At 43.2% G+C, this 19,011-nt stretch overlaps 1 protein-coding gene across 1 annotated transcript; it reads left to right on the plus strand.

The window, feature by feature from the left end:
* Window positions 1-2,581: 2,581 nt before the first annotated feature.
* Window positions 2,582-4,854, plus strand: LOC111810712 (uncharacterized). The gene has a single exon (XM_087117337.1). It carries the CDS (start codon window positions 2,650-2,652, stop codon window positions 2,854-2,856), a length of 207 nt encoding a protein of 68 aa, XP_086973463.1. The 5' UTR covers window positions 2,582-2,649; the 3' UTR covers window positions 2,857-4,854.
* The last annotated feature ends 14,157 nt before the right edge of the window (window positions 4,855-19,011 follow it).

Genomic DNA, 19,011 nt, shown 5'->3' on the forward strand with positions numbered 1-19,011 from the left:
TCAATGCGACTGAACCAAGCTCTAGGCACTTGTTTTAGTCCGTAAAGAGCCTTATGCAGCTTATAAACCATGTCCTTCTTCCCTACTACTTCATAACCTTGTGGTTGTTCAACAAATATATCTTCATTCAACTCACCTTGTAGAAAAGTAGATTTGACATCGAGCTGATAGATTCTCCATCCTTTTTGTGCTGCTACACAGCAATGATCATCCTCACTGTATCCATTCAAGCCATTGGTGCGAATACCTCTATGTAATCTACTTCATACTCTTGAGCATACCATTTTACAACCAGCCGAGCTTTGAACTTGTCTACCTCTCCAAGTTCATTTAATTTGGTCTTGTAAATCCACTTAACCCCAATACCCTTGGTTCCAACAAGAAGTGCAGTCAGCGACCACGTGTGGTTCCGTTCGATGGACTGTATCTCAGCATCCATCGCTTGTTTCCATTTCTGATGTCCTGCAGCTTCTTGAAAACTGGTCGGATTTGATATGGCCATGAAAGCTAGAGTTTCAATCTCGACTCTAGCCATGTTTGCTTCTTCCTCTGTATCTGATAGTCCTTCTCCTGTGATATAATCTGCAAATCAGATTGGTGGTTTTCTCACCCTGCCCGTTATTGTTGTTGTTTCTCCAGTTGGTGGATCGTTGGTGAAGGAACATCATCAGTGTATTCTTCTGCTTCTTCCACTTCCTCTGCACATCTTCCCAATTTCACTTCTTATCTTCCTCAAATATCACATCTCGGCTGATGTGAACCTTTTTCTCCACTGCATCGAACATCTTAAAGGCCTTGGATTCACTACTGAAACCTAACAGAACACACTTCACGCTTTTGTCATCGAGATTGCTTCTTTTAACCTCAGGGATATGAACATATCTGATACATCCAAAAATCCTAAAGTGTTCGACTGATGACTTTCTTTCACTCCATGCCTCTTCCAGAGTCATATCTTTTACAATGAGTGTAGATCTGTTAAGAATGTGATTACCCATTGCATAGCATCTAGCCAGAAAGCTTTTGGTAATGATGTAATGAAATCAAATGAATGATTTAACTTTCGAAATAGTAAACACATTAATGGCATAAAGAAGAAACTAATGTGTGTCCCCGCCCTACCCCACAGAGCATTGGGTCTAATCAACTTCGAGTAAGAAATATTCGAGTAAGAAATAAAGTGAATGACTTAAGGATTAAGATTTTTTCAAATTCCCAACACAATTTGTATACTCATACTTACTTGGGGTCAACCTTCAAGTTGGTTGATAATTAATCTTATTGAATTTGCAAAAATTTAAGTCGATGTTCATCCAACACCTCCTCTTAATCGAGGCTCGACTCCTTTTCTTTTGGAGTTTTAGTCATTTTGTACTATGCCTTCGAGACTCATAATACTTTTGTTCGACATTTGAGGATTCTATTTACATGGACTCTCCACAATGGTATGATATTGTCCACTTTGAGTATGAGCTCTCGTGGCTTTGCTTCGAGCTTCCCCAAAAGGCCTCATTCCATTGAAGATAGTATTCTTTGATTATAAATCCATGATCATTCTTTAAATTAGTTGATGTGAGACTTCCATCCAACCATATATACATATATTAAAAAATAAAATATTCTTATTCGAAAATTTAGATTAAGTTTTTCTTATCTAATCATAAGTGTTGTGGTCCAAGAGGCATTTAGGTAAATTGTTTAATCAAGTTGTAGGAAGTAGGAATTAAATGTTAACCAACTGAAAATAACATATTCCATTACTTCAATTAATTTCATAAATTTTATATATGAAACAAGGCTTTCCTTAAAAAACCTTATCTCTCTTCGAGGTCAAGGTCTTTCAATGCAACGTCACATCTCATTGTCATCTCGGTTCCAAACAATACGACTCATGCATCATGATGTCATCCCATGTCTCAGGACAACTTGACCATCTTGGCTTACTCTAACACATCTATTGGAAACTGACTCATATGTCGACCATCTTATTGGGGCATCCCAAACATCCATCTATCTGAAATCTCTCAGGCACTGCACTCTCCTATGCTCATGCTAAACCATTTATGACATATGTTTTGGATAGTCAGTGTATAATGCAACCTCCAACACCAAGCTGAGGCACAATATCGACACACCTATGTTGTCTGATACTGTCTTTGAAAAAATCATTTCAAAGGAAGTCGCCCGAGACACACTTTTTAGAATGGCCGCCCTCATTGTGACACATGCACGTGCCACAAGGGTAGTTCGCTTGGGCCAAAAATGTCAAAGGTGGTGGAGAGATGATATCATGTCTCCCCTTATAGTACATTTTGAGGCATTTTCAATCCTTCTCGAATAGACACACCAAATTTAATGAGCTTTCATGTTTCATATATACGGACTTAAACCTCCTCCTGTGAAAGTTGAAATTCTTATTTTGATATTTTATGAAAAAGGTACATTGAAGATGAAATTGACAATAAATGGAAAAATTGAATGAGCAATGGAAATATAGTAATAAGTAAAGGAGGGGTAGAATGGGTATTGTTGAGAATAAATAATGAGCCGTGAGAATTGTGTATATAAACAAACTTCAGAGAGAGACACACCCAAAATACAGTTTCCATCCACGACAGAGAGACACACACACAGAGGTCGCCGGCGGGAATGGTTTGCTTCTGTTTTCTGATCGACCAAAGGAGGAAGGTACGGCGGACGAAGCCGGTGGCTGGAACGTGCTCCCGCTGCGGACGGGGAGCTCGGGTGGCGGAAATGGAAACCTCCACCACATTTTGCCGGATTCCCATCCACTCCACCTTCTGGAAGGCCATCATTTGTTCCACTTGTGGCGCTCTTCTTAAATCTTACAGATAAATCTTACACTTTCCCTCTTTCTTTCTTTTTTTTTTCCAATATTTTCTTAGATTTTTTTTTTCAAATATTTGATACTGTAATAACGTATATTTCTTAACTAGTTAAATTATATTTGGATCAAAAACGTTATAGTCCATCATTAGACATGAACAGTTAAAAAGAGATGAATGAAGAATGATTATTCTCAAATTCGGAATATCAAAACTTTGAATATTCCCTACTCGTAACTCGTATGATGAGTATATTCCCTATCAAAAGTACACGTGGACCGATAAAGTATTCCCACAACTAGCCATAAACCTTTGGAAGTTAGATGTCAAATAATAAATTTTATGGTTGTCACGCAAAGGCATAGCACTTTATTATATACATAACACCCAATTAATGTACCCATTTTTCCTTTAAACTTCATTTTCATTTATTTACTTCTAGGTGGGGATAATATTAATTATCATGATTCAATCTTAAAAGCTTTTTTTTAACACCTTGTTAAGGAACATAAATTAAATTAGAACAAGTCTTAAAATGAGTATGTTAGTAAGAGATTTCGACATCATTATAAAAAATGTTTTGTTCCTCTCTACAACAGATGTGAAATTTCAAAGTGAAATATAGAATAACTAAAAAATAAAATATCAATTAATATCTTAAAGATTTATAGTTCGAACTTTGCTCGCAATTATTGAACTTTGTATTAGTAGACACAACGATAATAAATATCGTGTCGGTCTTCGTTTTTGTACACCTTGTTAAGGAACTTACAACATTTAAGTAGAGACTTTATTAAGAATGGTGAGTCACAAGAATGGTCAATTGACCATTTTTTCCCCCTTAAGGTAGATGTATAGATGTTGCATTATTTTGTGTACATAACTATGCAATTATGGTAAATATTAAATGCATAACAAAAGGTTAAATAAATATAGTACGTAAAAGAAAAGTGGGCACGCTTTTTTCCAGGTGTCTGTCACGTGAACCTTTTGTTAAATTTTGGTAAATGTTTTTAATATTTATTCACCTAAATTAATAGGTTAGGTTTTACCCAACACAAAACTAGAATTTAATAATTGGTAAAAAAATCAATAATTTACTAGATATTTTAAAGTTTGGTAAATTATTAATTTTGGTTTATGCTGTCACGGAGTCTTGAGAGTGAAGGTTATCCCTACAAACAAGTACGGGTTCTTTAAACATAGTTTGTCGTAGCTCGCATGCTTCTTGAAAAACTTCGCAAAAGGTAACTCAACATAGGACTATTCTAAATAAAGCACGTTTAACTTTAGAGTTCTTCTGATTGAACCACAAAAACATGAAGGTGCATTGGGTTGGTATAGGTAGTGACTTCCAATTTTTTAAGTGATCTAGTCATTCTCCTTAGACTCACTCTCATTTGGACATGATCTCACTTTATTCATGTATCTCTCATTTACTCAGGTGTCACATGCCCACAACAACAGAAGTTGATGGGCATGTGAAACTCGAGTAGAGAAGATGATGCAGGAGAATGACGGTGTTGAATCTGGATTTTGAATCAAGGACATGAGTTGTTATAAATGGTATTAGAGCAGTACCTCTCCCAGTAACATATGGTTCGGGGAAGAATCAACGCAGAAACTGGTGGGCACGTGACACCCGAGTAAAGAAGGGGTACATGAATGAACCAAGACCACATTTGAATGAGAACGATCTTGAGAATAGGATGACTAAAAAAAACTTAAAGACGTGTATATTTTTTTTGGTGGCTTAAACCCTAAGAACTCCATGGTTAAACATAGTTTGTCTATAGCAATTCTATGTTGGGTGACTTCCTGAGAATTTTCTTAGAATGCATGTGAGGGAGGATAAAGTGTGCTAAAATGGCTCGTGTTAGTCTGTAGGGATAGTCTGAATGCATAGAAGCGATGAGTAAGTAACATGACCACGTTACAAGAGAATATCGAGATGATAAGATGCCGAAACTGAATTCATTAATTACAATTTTTTTTTCTCTTTTCCTTATGTTTTCTCTTTGATTCTATTGTTTTCCCCTAAATCTTCCCATTCAATGAAATGGGCTCATAAATCTTATATATATATATATACATACATATATATATATATGGGGGCTCATGAATGTAGAAGGAAAAAGTAGTAGAAATCATTGTGATTTGAAAAACCAAATTACTTTTGTTATATTCACTTGTGAACCAAACTACTTTGACAAAAGCATTGCACTCCGGACGTCATCTTCTACACCTATTATTATAAAGAGGTCCTGTAAGGTACAAAAAGATGATACTTATGGTTTGTGCCTTGACCGACCCACATGGTGCCCTTTTCGTCTACGCTGTGACCCATGTGGGTCATCCCATTTTGGGCCACATCTTCATCTAATCCTATTCATTTCAGGGTTAGGTAGCTTTCACTCCTAAATATGAACGGTTAACATTTTCCACGTTCTAGAGCTAAGTCCTATATGTCAGTTCTATAGTTTTCTAGACCCATGATAATCAATTAGGTTTATGATTAAGGACTAGTTGGCGAACCTCTAATTATCTTTGTAGAACCGATGATAATCAAATTTCCCTTATAAAGAATGTTTCGTCCTACTCCCCAACCGATGTGGGATCTCACAATTCTGATGCATATGACGTAAGTAAATATGCATGAGATCTTCATAGCTTGAAATCAAGGCATAAGCTTATGATGTTAGTGATACCTCCATTCATTCATGACATAACAAGCCTATGAAGCATGCATACGTAATACATGTCATATTTTTCATATTTAACATGCATGGCTTCCTCATGTCTCACATGCATGAAGTGAACGTGTTAACATAGTTTCATAACATGGCATAAACATGGCATAAACATCTCATAGCACAACATATAACATGATATAACACAACTGTTGGGTTTTATGTCAAACTCATAGTTTGTAAACAAAAACATATTCTATTTTCAATAAAGTTATTATTGTTATTTATTCAGTAAAGATTGTTATTGAATAAAGTGAACTTTACGATCATTAATCTAAATCCAATTAAACTAAGAACACTCTGGCTATAGTATGATTACTTGAACTATATGTAGAGACATAAGAGTGGATCAAGTTCAAGTATATAGTCAAAATGATCTATAGTATAAGGATAAGGCTAGGATAAGGCTGAGTACCTTATTCTGGGGACACTATGGATGCGGCCCACTTTTGTATATGATATAAACAATGTGATCACTAAATTATACATGTGGAGACATGTGAGTGGGGGCGTTCTATGCAATGAGTATTGCATAAGATCGGACCATGAAGAAAACCACTCTCACTTTATAATGTCGTTTACTGTTGAGACTGATTTTCTTTTCATTCGATAACCTAGGTAACTCGGTTTTAATCCTGAGCTAACCATGAACTCCTGTTTATTCGGAATTATCCTTAGATTTGCATGGGTGAGAGTGGCTATAGTTCGCCGACTCAATAGGCCTCCCATTTCAAGGGTAAGACTGGGTGAATGGCTGGGGACGTGGGGTGCAAGATGGAATTCACTCCTACCCACTTTTAGGGATAGAAGAGAGGTAGTTCCCTTAAGCATTGACTCCAAGTCTTGAACAAGGGGCCCCACCCTCTCATTGGCCTGAGAGGGATTCGGTTTACTGGTTGGACCACAAACCAATCGTTCATTAGAGGATCAGTGAGACATAAGAAACAAGAAGTAACTTCAGGGGTAAAACGGTAAATTGAACCAGCTCTAGTTACGAACAACAACCTGTGAAGGATCGACTTACTAATCATGGTTATATCAAATGGACAGAAATATATCTATAGTGAAGGGAGTGCAACTACTAGGCTATAGTGGAGTGTCCTAGTAGTTAAAGAATGTTGGTTAACCAGGTTAATGAGTTTAACCGGTTAATCTTGGATCGTTGGAGCCCATGATCTATAGGTCCATTAGGTCCCTCTGCTAGCTCATATCGGACTAAACCATAGAATAGTGTGACGAGTGAGTTCGAAGTGCTCGAATTCAAATTAGGGAATATGCGCTACATATATACGATATATTTAACCGCATTTCTGTTTTATTTACGAATTAAACAAAAAGAGAGAATCTGAAATCTTATTTAAATATGTGTCGGAATTATTTGGGATTGACATTTGAATTAATATTAAATATTAATTAAATAGTTTAATTAATCATTTAATGTTACTTTAATTTGAAATTAATTATTCAAATTAATTGTTGAATTAAAATAAAGAAAGTCAAAATGTTAGACTCCATTTAATGGAAAAATACATGTTAGTGGAATTTTGAGGTGTCAAAATTTGGTTTAACCAAACTTGCATGCTTGCCAAATAAACCCCACAAGTTTGAGTCGAATTTTAAGTGTCAAAATTTGGTTAACTCAAACATGCATGCTTGCCACATAATCCCAAACATTTGAGTTGAATTTTGAGTGTCAAAATTTGGTGAACTCAAATTTGAATGAACATGCAAACATGGCTCTTTAAATAGAGTGATCATGGTACATGGAAGGTCTTCTTCTTCTTGGTGAAAAATCTTGAGAAAAAACCTCTCACAAACACTCTCTTCATATATACAAAATCCCTCCCAAGTTTAGTCACTCACCGGATTCCACAATCCCGTTCTAAGGCCGGAGGATAGTGGAGAAGACACTAGTGGTGGTTCGAAACCGGTTCCTGAGGAAAAAGGAGTTTGAACTACAAAAGGTTAGTATCTAAACTCATTAAGTTTTAATACTTATGAACATGATAGTTATTTATATAATTAATGTTCTAAAAGTGCCTAAGATCCAAATTGCTTCCGCATGTGTTATATTAACACCATCAACAACATAGCATAGTTTATAATATGACATAACATAACATCACATAGCACATGACACTCATCATCATACATCACATAAGTTGTTCAACCAAGCCAACGGCAAAGTCACCTACTTGGTTGGCCTAAGCGGGAGTTATTATCTTATCCTTGTTCTTAGTCTGAAACTATCCTTGGTACCCGAGTCAACCTATATGGGCTCACAACATCGAGTTAAAATATGTTAGAGGGGTTAATCCGCCTAATAGTCTCAGATAATCGACTAATTTAGCTTAGAATGCTTAAAATTGTGAAATAGTACTCACCTCAATTGTCTCTAATAATATATATAAAAAAAAAAGCTTTGAAAGGTTGAAAATGTAAGAAACGTATCCAAAAAGTCAACCCAAGCTGAATAAGTCGTCTAAGCTGAGCTGGAGCCGAAATAGAGCTGCTAGAGTCTTTGCAAGAGGAATGACTCAACTGAGCCGCACGCGAGTCGAGAGCAAGCTGCGATTTGGGGAATTGCTTGGTGTCACAGTCATGCTCGTCCAAGGCGTGTTGTCCATGGCCGCATGCCCATGACAAGCCCAACCCTTTATGTCTTTTCATATTCTAGTGTTTTACTTTTGTATTTCTAGGAAGTATGACGTTCCAGAAATATCATGTTTAGGCCTGTCAGACATGAAATGCCTCAGAATGTACTATAGAGGATACGACTAGTTGTCAACTTCTCCCTACCCAAGGTTATATACTGTGAGCCATTGTTATTTCTCTCTTGCTTGCTTATATAACGTCTCTTTCAAAAATCTCTCTTACGAAAATCTCTCTCTGCTCTCGTTTTCTAAAACCTAAAATCGAGGCCAGAGGCTCGAGCATACGTCGCTTGGCCGTAGGCGACGCAAGAACGAATTGGCTTAGCTCACTTGTCGTTGGAAAGTGAGTGCGATTCGCTGCCATCAAAAGTGCGATTGTGACAAGTGGTATCAGAGCTTTGTTAGCTCCGTGAAATAGCAAAGACCGAAAACATGTCGACAACAAAGTCGACACCCAAATCACAAGCCGACCGGCTTACTTTAATAGATGAGGAAATGCTATTCTTCAAAGAAGTCCCTAACACCATCCGCTTCCTGGAAGCACGGGTGACAGAATTGAATGGAAAAGTTGTAGAAATCGACGCAATGGGCAACCGCCTGGATGGGTTACCAATCGCAGAACTAATGTTTCGAGTGACCTCACTCGAAGAAAAAGTTGCTCCTACAAGCAGGCCAAGACCGTCTGGTAGCCCCGATAACTCTATCGCGCACAAGGAGGGACGTGGCGAAGAGTGCGACGTGCTACAAAATTCAATAATGAGTTTGTTCAATGGATTAGCTGACGAATTCAGAACAACAATCGATGACATCCAAGAAAAGATGTCCGTCATGAGCACCCGAATTGAGGTGACCATGAAAGCCATAGAGAACGTCACGGCTGGGCAAACTAATACAAGATCCAACAAACTGAAGTTCCCAGACCTTAGACCTTTCAAAGGGAACCGGGATGTCAAAGAGTTGGAGAAATTCATCTTTGATGTCGAACAGTACTTCAAAGCCACAACGGCTTGTACCGATGACATATAGGTGACAGTAGCCTCGATGTATCTCATAGACGACGCCAAACTTTGGTGGCGTACGAAGGTGCAAGACATCAAGAATGGATTGTGCACCATAGACTTGTGGGAAGACCTCAAGAGAGAGTTGAGGGACCAATTCTTCCCCGAAAACGTAGAACATCTAGCAATGGAAAAACTAATAGCCCTAAAGCAAACTAGAAGCATAAGGGACTATGTCAGACAGTTCTCGACCCTGATGCTAGATATCAAGGGCACATCAGAGAAGGACAAGGTATTCTTCTTTATAAATGGGTTACAACCGTGGGCCAAAACAAAAGTACACGAGAAAAAGGTCCAAGACCTAGCTACCGCAATTGCTAGCGCCGAGAGACTCCTAGACTATGTTAAATAAAAGTCATGCCTTATTTAGTTACGTTTGTAAAACATCTGAATTCACGCGAATGGAGGAGCGTGATTCTAGGGGCCATTGTTTTGGCAATTTGGGCGAAGTCTTCGTCCACTTCTTCTATTTTTGTATAATTGGTTTTTCTATTTTTGTAATTAGATTTGTTATTTAAACCGTTCAACTGAAGTAAAATAAGATATCGAGTCTTCAGCAATCTCAGCGAATCTCTCACTCTCTCTCCTTTTACTTCCGCTAATTTTTCAAGAAACCTTCGGCCAATTTTTTGTCGACACTGTCTTCCGAATTGCCAGAGTCAACAAGTGGTATCAGAGCCTCGTTGAAGCGATCGGTAGTATACCATCACAGAAGAGCCAACCTATCAACAAACAAGTTGAATAGCTCAAGTGGTTAGAGTGTCGACCTAACAACACATAGGTCTCAGGTTCGAGTAGAAGAAAATGCAAAGTGTGAAAATAAGCACATCGTTGGGGTCCATCCCGAGCAGGCTCTCGCTCACTCCTCCACGTTGCCGTCAAGTGCCAGCATCTCCATCACCACCACGAAGAGGCCGATGCCGTGATGACGGGCGTCGAGTTGTCGTTGAGCGAGGGATCAGGGATGGAGACAACGATCGCCTCGTCGTTCAGTACCGGGTGTTGACTTTGACAAGGTCCAACTATAACGAGTGGGCCCTTGTTGATCCGCGTCAACCTACAGGCGCAAGGGTTATGGCAGAGGTGACTTCTTAACGTCGAGCAGGCGCGCGCAATGGGTTATGGCACGCTGTCGAGCCAGAGGAAGGGGAGAAACAAATCGAGTACCGGAGGAGAAAAACGACCTAACAGTGGAAGAGTGTGACCTAACGTAGCGGGAAAGATAAGACGACGTCCTAACAGTGGAAGAGGTGACCGGAAGACTACGTAACGTCGAGCAGTGACAAGGAGGGCCGTCTACTCCGTGGCTTGCACGCCTAAAGCTCCGCGACAACAAAGGCAGTAAGAAGCCATGGATGTCCCACGGGGGGCGCACGTGCGTGAAAGATGGGAATCAAAAGAAGAATCCGACCAATGGCAGGCCGATCCAATGCTCGAACTGATGGATGTCCCACGGGGGGCGCACGTGCGTGAAAGATGGGAATCAAAAGAAGAATCCGACCAATGGCAGGCCGATCCAATGCTCGAACTGATGGATGTCCCACGGGGGGGGTGCACGTGCGTGAAAGATGGGAATCAAAAGAAGAATCCGACCAATGGCAGGCCGATCCAATGCTCGAACTGTGGGGAAGAGAGGACACCTGAGCAGAAATTGCTCAGGAATAAGGAGGAGAAGGCCGAAAAGGCCCATGTGGCTCAATCCGAGGAGGAGCTATAGCTCTCTTCATGGGTAACTGCATGCGTCCCTAATTTCGATTCCAAATCCGACGACGATCTTGAACCCAAGAAAGAGCTCAAGGCTAACCTTGTGAGCCTTTGGGTCAACTCGATGAGATAGGTTGCTTCATTTCCATTGAGCGCGGACTACTCATGGCTTGCTCACGCAGGCAAGGTTGTCTTTACATCCTGGAGTTAGAGTAGACCGAAGGAGTTGGAGTTGAACAAGCTGTGTGATGGGATCTTGAACCCAAGAAAGAGCTCAAGGCTAACCTTGTGAGCCTTTGGGTCAACTCGATGAGATAGGTTGCTTCATTTTCATTGAGCGCGGACTACTCATGGCTTGCTCACGCAGGCAAGGTTGTCTTTACATCCTGGAGTTGGAGTTGAACAAGCTGTGTGATGGGATCTTGAACCCAAGAAAGAGCTCAAGGCTAACCTTGTGAGCCTTTGGGTCAACTCGATGAGATAGGTTGCTTCATTTCCATTGAGCGCGGACTACTCATGGCTTGCTCACGCAGGCAAGGTTGTCTTTACATCCTGGAGTTAGAGTAGACCGAAGGAGTTGGAGTTGAACAAGCTGTGTGATGGGTGCATCATCGGCAAACAGAGGTGCACACCCTTTCCGTCTCGAACAGCCTACCAAGCCAATGAGCTGTTGGAGCTTGTACACAGCGACCCCAGGCGGTTCAGCGCATTAAAACGCCAACGGAGGCCGAATGTGAGAAGAAGATGCGAGTGCTGCGTGTCACGGTCCTACATTCTTAACCATGCGGCGTCGTGATCTATACACACTCACGACCCCCCTTAAGGGGAATTAAGCCCCATATATATTTTTCGCCCCGGCTTTGTGGCTTCGTCGGACCTTAGGCGAGGTTTGTCTTCGCCAATCGAACATCGCTTGTGCGGAATCCAAGCTTGTTCAACCACACACGCCGCCTGTGCGTGTATGTTCAATCGTCTGCGACACATCCGACTTGCCTCTACGCTAGGCCAACTCATTCGGCTTGACCTTGCCTCTACTCGGGCCAATGTCTCTCAATACAACGTCGCATCTCATCTTGCCATCTCGATCCCCATCGACGGGGTCCATATGTCTTGATGCCATCCCGAGTCTCGGGATGTCGTCGGCCATCATAACTCGTTCAGTCGTGCCATCGAGAATGGGCCCGCGTGTCGTTCATCTCATCGGGACTTCCCGAACATCCATCCATCCGGGTTCTATCGAGGCATAGGCCCTCTCGTGCCCATGCCGAGTCATTTACGGATACCGTACCAGATAGCGGGTGTATGTAGCAACCTCCAACACGCGGGCTAGGGCGCAATACCGGCACACCCGTGCCGTCCGGTACTGTCCTTCAAAAACCCATTTCAAAGGAAGTCGCCCGAGACACTCGTCTCGGCACGCTCGCCCACACTGTGACACACGTATGTGCCACAGGGTAGCTCACTTAGGCCACAGGGCCCAGGGGTGGTGGAGAGCTAACACGATGGTACCCCCTATAGTACATTTTGAGCCATTTTCATTCTACCAGGAGTAACATGATTTTCGTGAGGTGTCATACGGTGTCGTGCATTGTCCGTCCAATGTCTGATCGACACCAAACTTGGCGAGCATTCATATTTCATATGGACGGACTTAATTCCCGAACCGAATGACCAAATTCCTTCCGAAACCTCGACTTTTGAGGTTAAGGCCCGGGGCCCTACCCGTCCCTTCAACAAGCCTATCTTGTCCTTCATGTCTATGCTGATGTCTCTGTTATGCTTGTGTCTCAACATGTCTTCAATACCCACTTTGCGTGGTGGTGTGTTGGATGATGCATCATCCTCCTCGATCGCATCATGGCATTCTTCTACGTTGGCCCGCATATGGCCGGATGGGCGTCTCTTGAGGGACGCCCCTTTGCTTGTCATGGCGTGAGGGTCACAACTTACTCTCTTCATAGTAAGGTTGTGACACTGCGCAAAGACCGAGGCGGAGAATTCACCTCGGCAAGTTTCAGTAAGTACTGCGACGAGATCGGCATACAACGGCACCTAACGGCGCACTACTCCCCTCAACAGAACGGAGTAGGCGGTTCAGCGCATTAAAGCGCGAGCGGAGGCTGAATGTGAGAAGAAGATGTGAGTTGCTGCGTGTCACGGTCATGCTCGTCCAGGGCCTGTTGCCCATGGCCGCATGCCCATGACAAGCCAAACCCTTGTCATGTCTTTTCATTCTAGTGTTTTTCCTTTCGTAATTCTAGGGCGTATGACGCCTCAAAAATATCATGTCTAGGCCTGCCAGAACTAAAATGGCCCAGAATGTACTATAGGGGGATATGACTAGTCGTCAACTTCTCCCTACTCAAGGTTATATATGCTAAGCCGTTGTTATCTTTCTCTTGTTTGCTTATATAACGTCTCTTTCTAAAATCTCTCTTTCTAAAATCTCTCTCTCCTCGTTTTCTAAAACCTTCTTTTAAAACCGAGGCTAGAGGCTCGACCGTACGTCGCTTGGCCGTAGGCGACGCAAGAACAAATTGGCTTAACTCACTTGTCGCTGGAAAGTGAGTGCCGCACAATCGCTAGTTCGCTGCCTTCGAAAGTGCGATTGTGTCACTGCGTACAGACCGAGGCGGAGAATTCACCTCGGCAAGTTTCAGTAAGTACTGCGACGAGATCGGCATACAACGGCACCTAACGGAGTGGTAGAGCGCCAAAATCAGACCATTGTCGAGACAGCGAGGTCATTATTGGTGACGGCTGGGATGCCTGGGAGATTCTGGGGAGAGGCAGTAATGACGGCTGTCTATCTCCTCAATTGGTCACCAACCCGAAGCCTCGACGGGAAGACGCCATATGAGGCCTGGTACAACAAAAAACCAACAGTACATCATTTTCGGGTGTTCGGCTGCGTCGCATACATGAAGGTAACACGTCCCCATCTCGCCAAGCTCAATCCCAGGGGGCTGAAGGTCGTCTTCATCGGCTACGAACCCGGGAGCAAGGCGTACAGACTCTATGATCCTGTAGGGGGGAGAGCTCACGTGTCTCGCGACGTCGTCTTCTATGAAAGCACCTTCTGGCAGTGGAATGACGTGATCGAGGCAGACCGTAATCCAAATCAATTCACGGTGGAGTACCTCGTCACCGAGCCTGAAGAAGGAGGAGCCCAGCATCAGGAGACGTCACCGCCGCCAGCAGGTGCACCACCTGAACCAATGGAATTCGCAACACCACGGACTGCGGATTCGACGCTGGATGCTGATCACGATACTGATCTGGAGGCTAGGTACCGGAGGATGGATGACCTAGTGGGAGGAGGTGAACCACCTAGACTGGCAGCGCGCGAGCTCGAAGAAGTGGCCGAACTACATGCCGTCAGTGCAGATGAACCAAACACCTTCGCCGAAGCAAAAAAGAACCCGTGCTGGCGGAAGGCAATGTAGGAGGAGATGACATCCATCACTGAGAACCAGACGTGGAGTCTGGAGGATATGGCCCCGGGACACCGAGCCATAGGGCTCAAATGGGTCTTCAAACTGAAGCACAACGAAAAAGGAGAAGTTGTGAAGCACAAGGCTCGTCTGGTGGCGAAGGGCTACGTCCAGAAGCAAGGAGTGGACTTCGAAGAGGTATTTGCGCCAGTAGCAAGGTTAGAATCCGTTCGTTTCTTGCTGGCAATTGCGGCACATTACTCTTGGGAGGTTCACCATATGGACGTAAAGTCTGCTTTCCTTAACGGAGAGTTGAAGGAGACCGTCTATGTTCGACAACCACCTGGCTTCCTGGACAACGACAACCCTAATAAGGTACTGTGCCTGCACAAAGCACTCTACGGGCTTCGACAAGCCCCACGAGCTTGGAACGCGAAGCTCGACAGTACCCTACTGTCACTGAATTTCAAACGTTGTGCCTCTAAGCATGGCATGTACACGTACAGCCACGGAAAAAAGCGACTGATCGTGGGAGTGTACGTCGACGACCTCATAATCACTGGAGGCGACGTGGAAGTCCTCGGAAGGTTCAAGAAGGAGATGTCGAAAAACTTCGAGATGAGCGATCTCGGTGTGCTCAGCTACTACCTCGGCATCGAAGTGCAACAGAACTCTTCTAGTATCTCCATCTGCTAAAGTGCATACGCGAGGAAGCTGCTGGACACAACTGGGCTTGTGGATAGTAATCCTACCAGGACGCCAATGGAGGCCCAACTTCAACTAAGGAAGGCCGGCACTACGACGACAGTCGACTCCACCAATTACCGCAGCATTGTCGGGAGTCTGCGCTATCTGGTAAACTCTCGTCCTGATCTTGCTTATTTTGTTGGCTATGTGAGTAGGTTTATGGAAGCACCTAGGGAGGAGCATCTAGTGGCTGTCAAGCGCATCCTGCGCTATGTAGCCGAAACCAGAGGCTGGGGTGTAAGATATTGCGCAGGGAGCGGAAAGGAGAAACTCAAGCTGGTCGGCTACAGTGATAGTGACATGGCCGGTGACGTTGATGATCGTAAGAGCACCAACGGAATGATCTACTTTCTCTCAGGCGGCGCGATCTGCTGGCAATCAACAAAACAGAAGGTGGTTGCTTTGTCTTCCTGCGAAGCAGAATACATCGCCGCTTCGATGGCAGCAACACAAGGGATTTGGCTTGCACGACTAATGGAAGAACTCATCGTGAGAGAAAGCGATCCACCATGCTATACGTAGGCAACAAACCTACGATCTCCCTGATCAAAAATCCAGTTTTGCACGACCGGAGCAAGCAAATAGAAATCAGATTCCACTACATTCGAGAATGTGCAGATCGAGGGCTCATCAAGATTGATTTCATCCAAACAGAGGAACAGCTTGGAGACATTTTCACCAAGTCCCTGGCGTGGGTGAAATTCGAAGAACTACGCTCAAAGATCGGAGTTCAAATAATAAGGTACAGCTTTTAGGAGGAGATTGTTAAATAAAAGTCATGCCTTATTTAGTTAGGTTTGTAAAACATCTGAATTCACGCAAATGGAGGAGCGTGATTCTAGGGCCATTGTTTTGGCAATTTGGGCGAAGTCTTCGTCCACTTCTTCTATTTTTGTATAATTGGTTTTTCTATTTTTGTAATTAGATTTGTTATTTAAACTGTTCAACTGAAGTAAAATAAGATATCGAGTCTTCAGCAATCTCAGCGAATCTCTCACTCTCTCTCCTTTTACTTCCGCTAATTTTTCCTTCGAAGAAACCTTCGGCCGATTTTTCGTCGACACTGTCTTCCGAATTGCCAGAGTCAACAGACTATGGGAACGAAGCGGGTTACCAAAGAAGAACAACACAAGTCGCAAACACTAGCGGCAAAACATATAAATTGCCAGGTCATCGAAATGGAAGCTCCAATAGGCCAAACGAAAGTAACGATAAACCAAGCAGATGGATAGATAGACCTCCTCAGAACAACCAAGCGGGGACATCTCGAGGACCTTACCCTCAAAGGAACCACCTGACGACACCTTTACAATTCCTGTTGTGTAAAGGCCCCCACAAACTGTCCTACTGTCCTCATCAAGCCTCTCTCAGTGCACTCCAAGCGTCCATTCAAGAGAGCAACAACACAGGAGTCGATACTATGCTAAACAAGAAGGAAGATCAAGACAACCCCCGAATGGGCGCGCTCAAATTCTTGTCAGCCCTCCAACGGAAGGTCGACCCAAAGGAGATAATAGAGAAAGGGCTCATGTTCGTGGATGCGACAATAAACTCTCGACCAAGCAAGATCACCTTGATAGACTCAGGAGCGACCCACAACTTCATTGCCGATCAAGAAGCACGAAGATTGGGACTCACCATAGAAAAGGACCCAGGATAAATGAAAGCTGTCAACTCCGAGGCCTTGCATATTGTGGGAGTTTCCAAAAGAGTCCCCTTCAAATTAGGGGCTTGGACAGGAGAGTTGGACCTTGTCGTGGTTCGCATGGACGACTTTGACGTGTTACTTGGGATGGAGTTCCTCCTAGAATACAAAGTTATCCCAATGCCACTTGCGAAATGCTTGGTGATCACCGATCGCAACCCCACAGTAATACCTGCAAGCATCAAGCAACCACGTAATCTTAGAATGATCACGGTCATACAATTGAAAAGAGGACTCGCACGAGAGAAACCTACATTTGTGGCTAAACTACTGATAGAAGAAGTGACCACTGAGGAAACTATTCCAAGCGAAATCAAGGAGGTACTAGACAGTTATGCTGACATAATGCCAGAGAGCTTACCACAAACATTACCACCCCGTTGAGGCATTGATCACGAAATTGAACCCTTTCCCAGGGTTAAACCCCCAGCAAAGAATGCATACCGGATGGCTCCCCCTGAGCTAGCCGAATTGAGGAAACAACTAGATGAGTTGTTGACGGTAGGATTCATCCGCCCGGCAAAGGCACCCTACGGAGCCCCCGTACTATTTCAGAAAAAGAAGAATGGGACGTTGCGTCTGTGCATAGATTATAGAGACTTAAACAAGGTGACGATACGCAACAAATACCCACTGCCGATAATATCCGACTTGTTCGACCAACTTCACGGGGTCAAATACTTCACGAAGTTGGACTTACGATCAGGGTACTACCAAGTACGTATCGCCGAAGGGGACGAGTCCAAGACGACGTGTATAACAAGATATGGGGCCTTTGAGTTCCTGGTAATGCCCTTTGGCTTGACAAACGCCCTAGCTACATTTTGCATGTTAATGAACCAGGTTTTCCACGAATACTTGGATCAGTTCGTAGTAGTATACCTCGACGACATAGTTGTATATAGCACAACCCTAGAGGAACACAAGATGCACTTGGAGCTGGTGTTTGATAAGCTGCGGCAGAATTAGTTGTACGTCAAGAAAGAAAAATGTGCCTTCGCACAAACATGTATCAACTACCTCCATATTCGATGAGTGGAAAATCCCTACCTCCATATTCGATGTGCGATCCTTCCTAGGATTGGCAAACTACTATAGGCGGTTCATTGAAGCGTTTTCATGACGAGCTGCCCCATTAACAGAGCTCCTGAAGAATGACCACCCTTGGTCATGGTCAAATAAATGTCAAATGGCCTTTGAAGATCTGAAGGCAACTATGACGAGGGGTCCTGTCCTCAGGCTAGTAGATGTTATAAAGCCTTTTGAAATAGAGACAGATGCTTCCGACTTTGCCCTAAGCAGTGTCCTTATTCAAGAAGGCCACCCGATCGCTTATGAAAGTCGAAAGCTCAATGATGATGAACGGAGATACACTGTCTGCGAAAAAGAAATACTGGTTGTGGTCCATTGCCTACGAGTCTCGAGATAGTATCTCTTGAGATCAAAGTTCATAGTGAAGACGAATAACAGAACCATTTTCCACTTCTTCGATCAACCAAAATTGACGGCAAAACAAGCCCGGTGGTAGGAGTCATTGGCTGAATTCGACTTCAAATTTGAACACAAGGCAGGAAAGAGTAATCAAGCAGCCGATGCACTGAGTCGAAATGGCGAACATGCGGCCCTGTTCATGTTAGCCCATATTCATTCAAGTAAGATCGATGGATCGATGCGCGACATCATCAAAGAACATTTACACAAAGACCCATCGACCAAAGCTGTCGTCGAACTAGCTAAAGCTGGGAAGACACGACAGTTTTTGGTCGAGGGAGACCTTCTAATGACTAAAGGAAACATATTATACGTTCCAAGAACGGGAGAACTAAGGAAGAAGCTCATTTAGGAATGTCATGATACCTTATGGGTCGGACACCCTGGGTGGCAAAGAACATATGCCCTGATAAAAAAGGGTACTTCTGGCCGAATATGCGGGACGACATCATGCAGTACATCAAGACGTACCTCATCTGCCAACAAGACAAAGTCGAGAAAGCCAAAGAATCAAACTCTTTGAACCTCTACCTGTGCCAACAAGGCCTTGGGAAAGTGTGTCTCTAGACTTCATAACACACCTCCCAAAAGTCGGGGAATATGACGCCATCTTGGTAATCGT

The sequence above is a fragment of the Cucurbita pepo genome, chromosome 14 (assembly GCF_057944985.1).
Source record: "Cucurbita pepo subsp. pepo isolate OVF chromosome 14, ASM5794498v1, whole genome shotgun sequence".
NCBI classification, from domain to species: domain Eukaryota; kingdom Viridiplantae; phylum Streptophyta; class Magnoliopsida; order Cucurbitales; family Cucurbitaceae; genus Cucurbita; species Cucurbita pepo.

Bases quoted from the DNA above. Each gene is read 5' to 3' on its own strand.
- LOC111810712 (XM_087117337.1), top strand. From the start codon at position 2,650: ATGGTTTGCTTCTGTTTTCTGATCGACCAAAGGAGGAAGGTACGGCGG.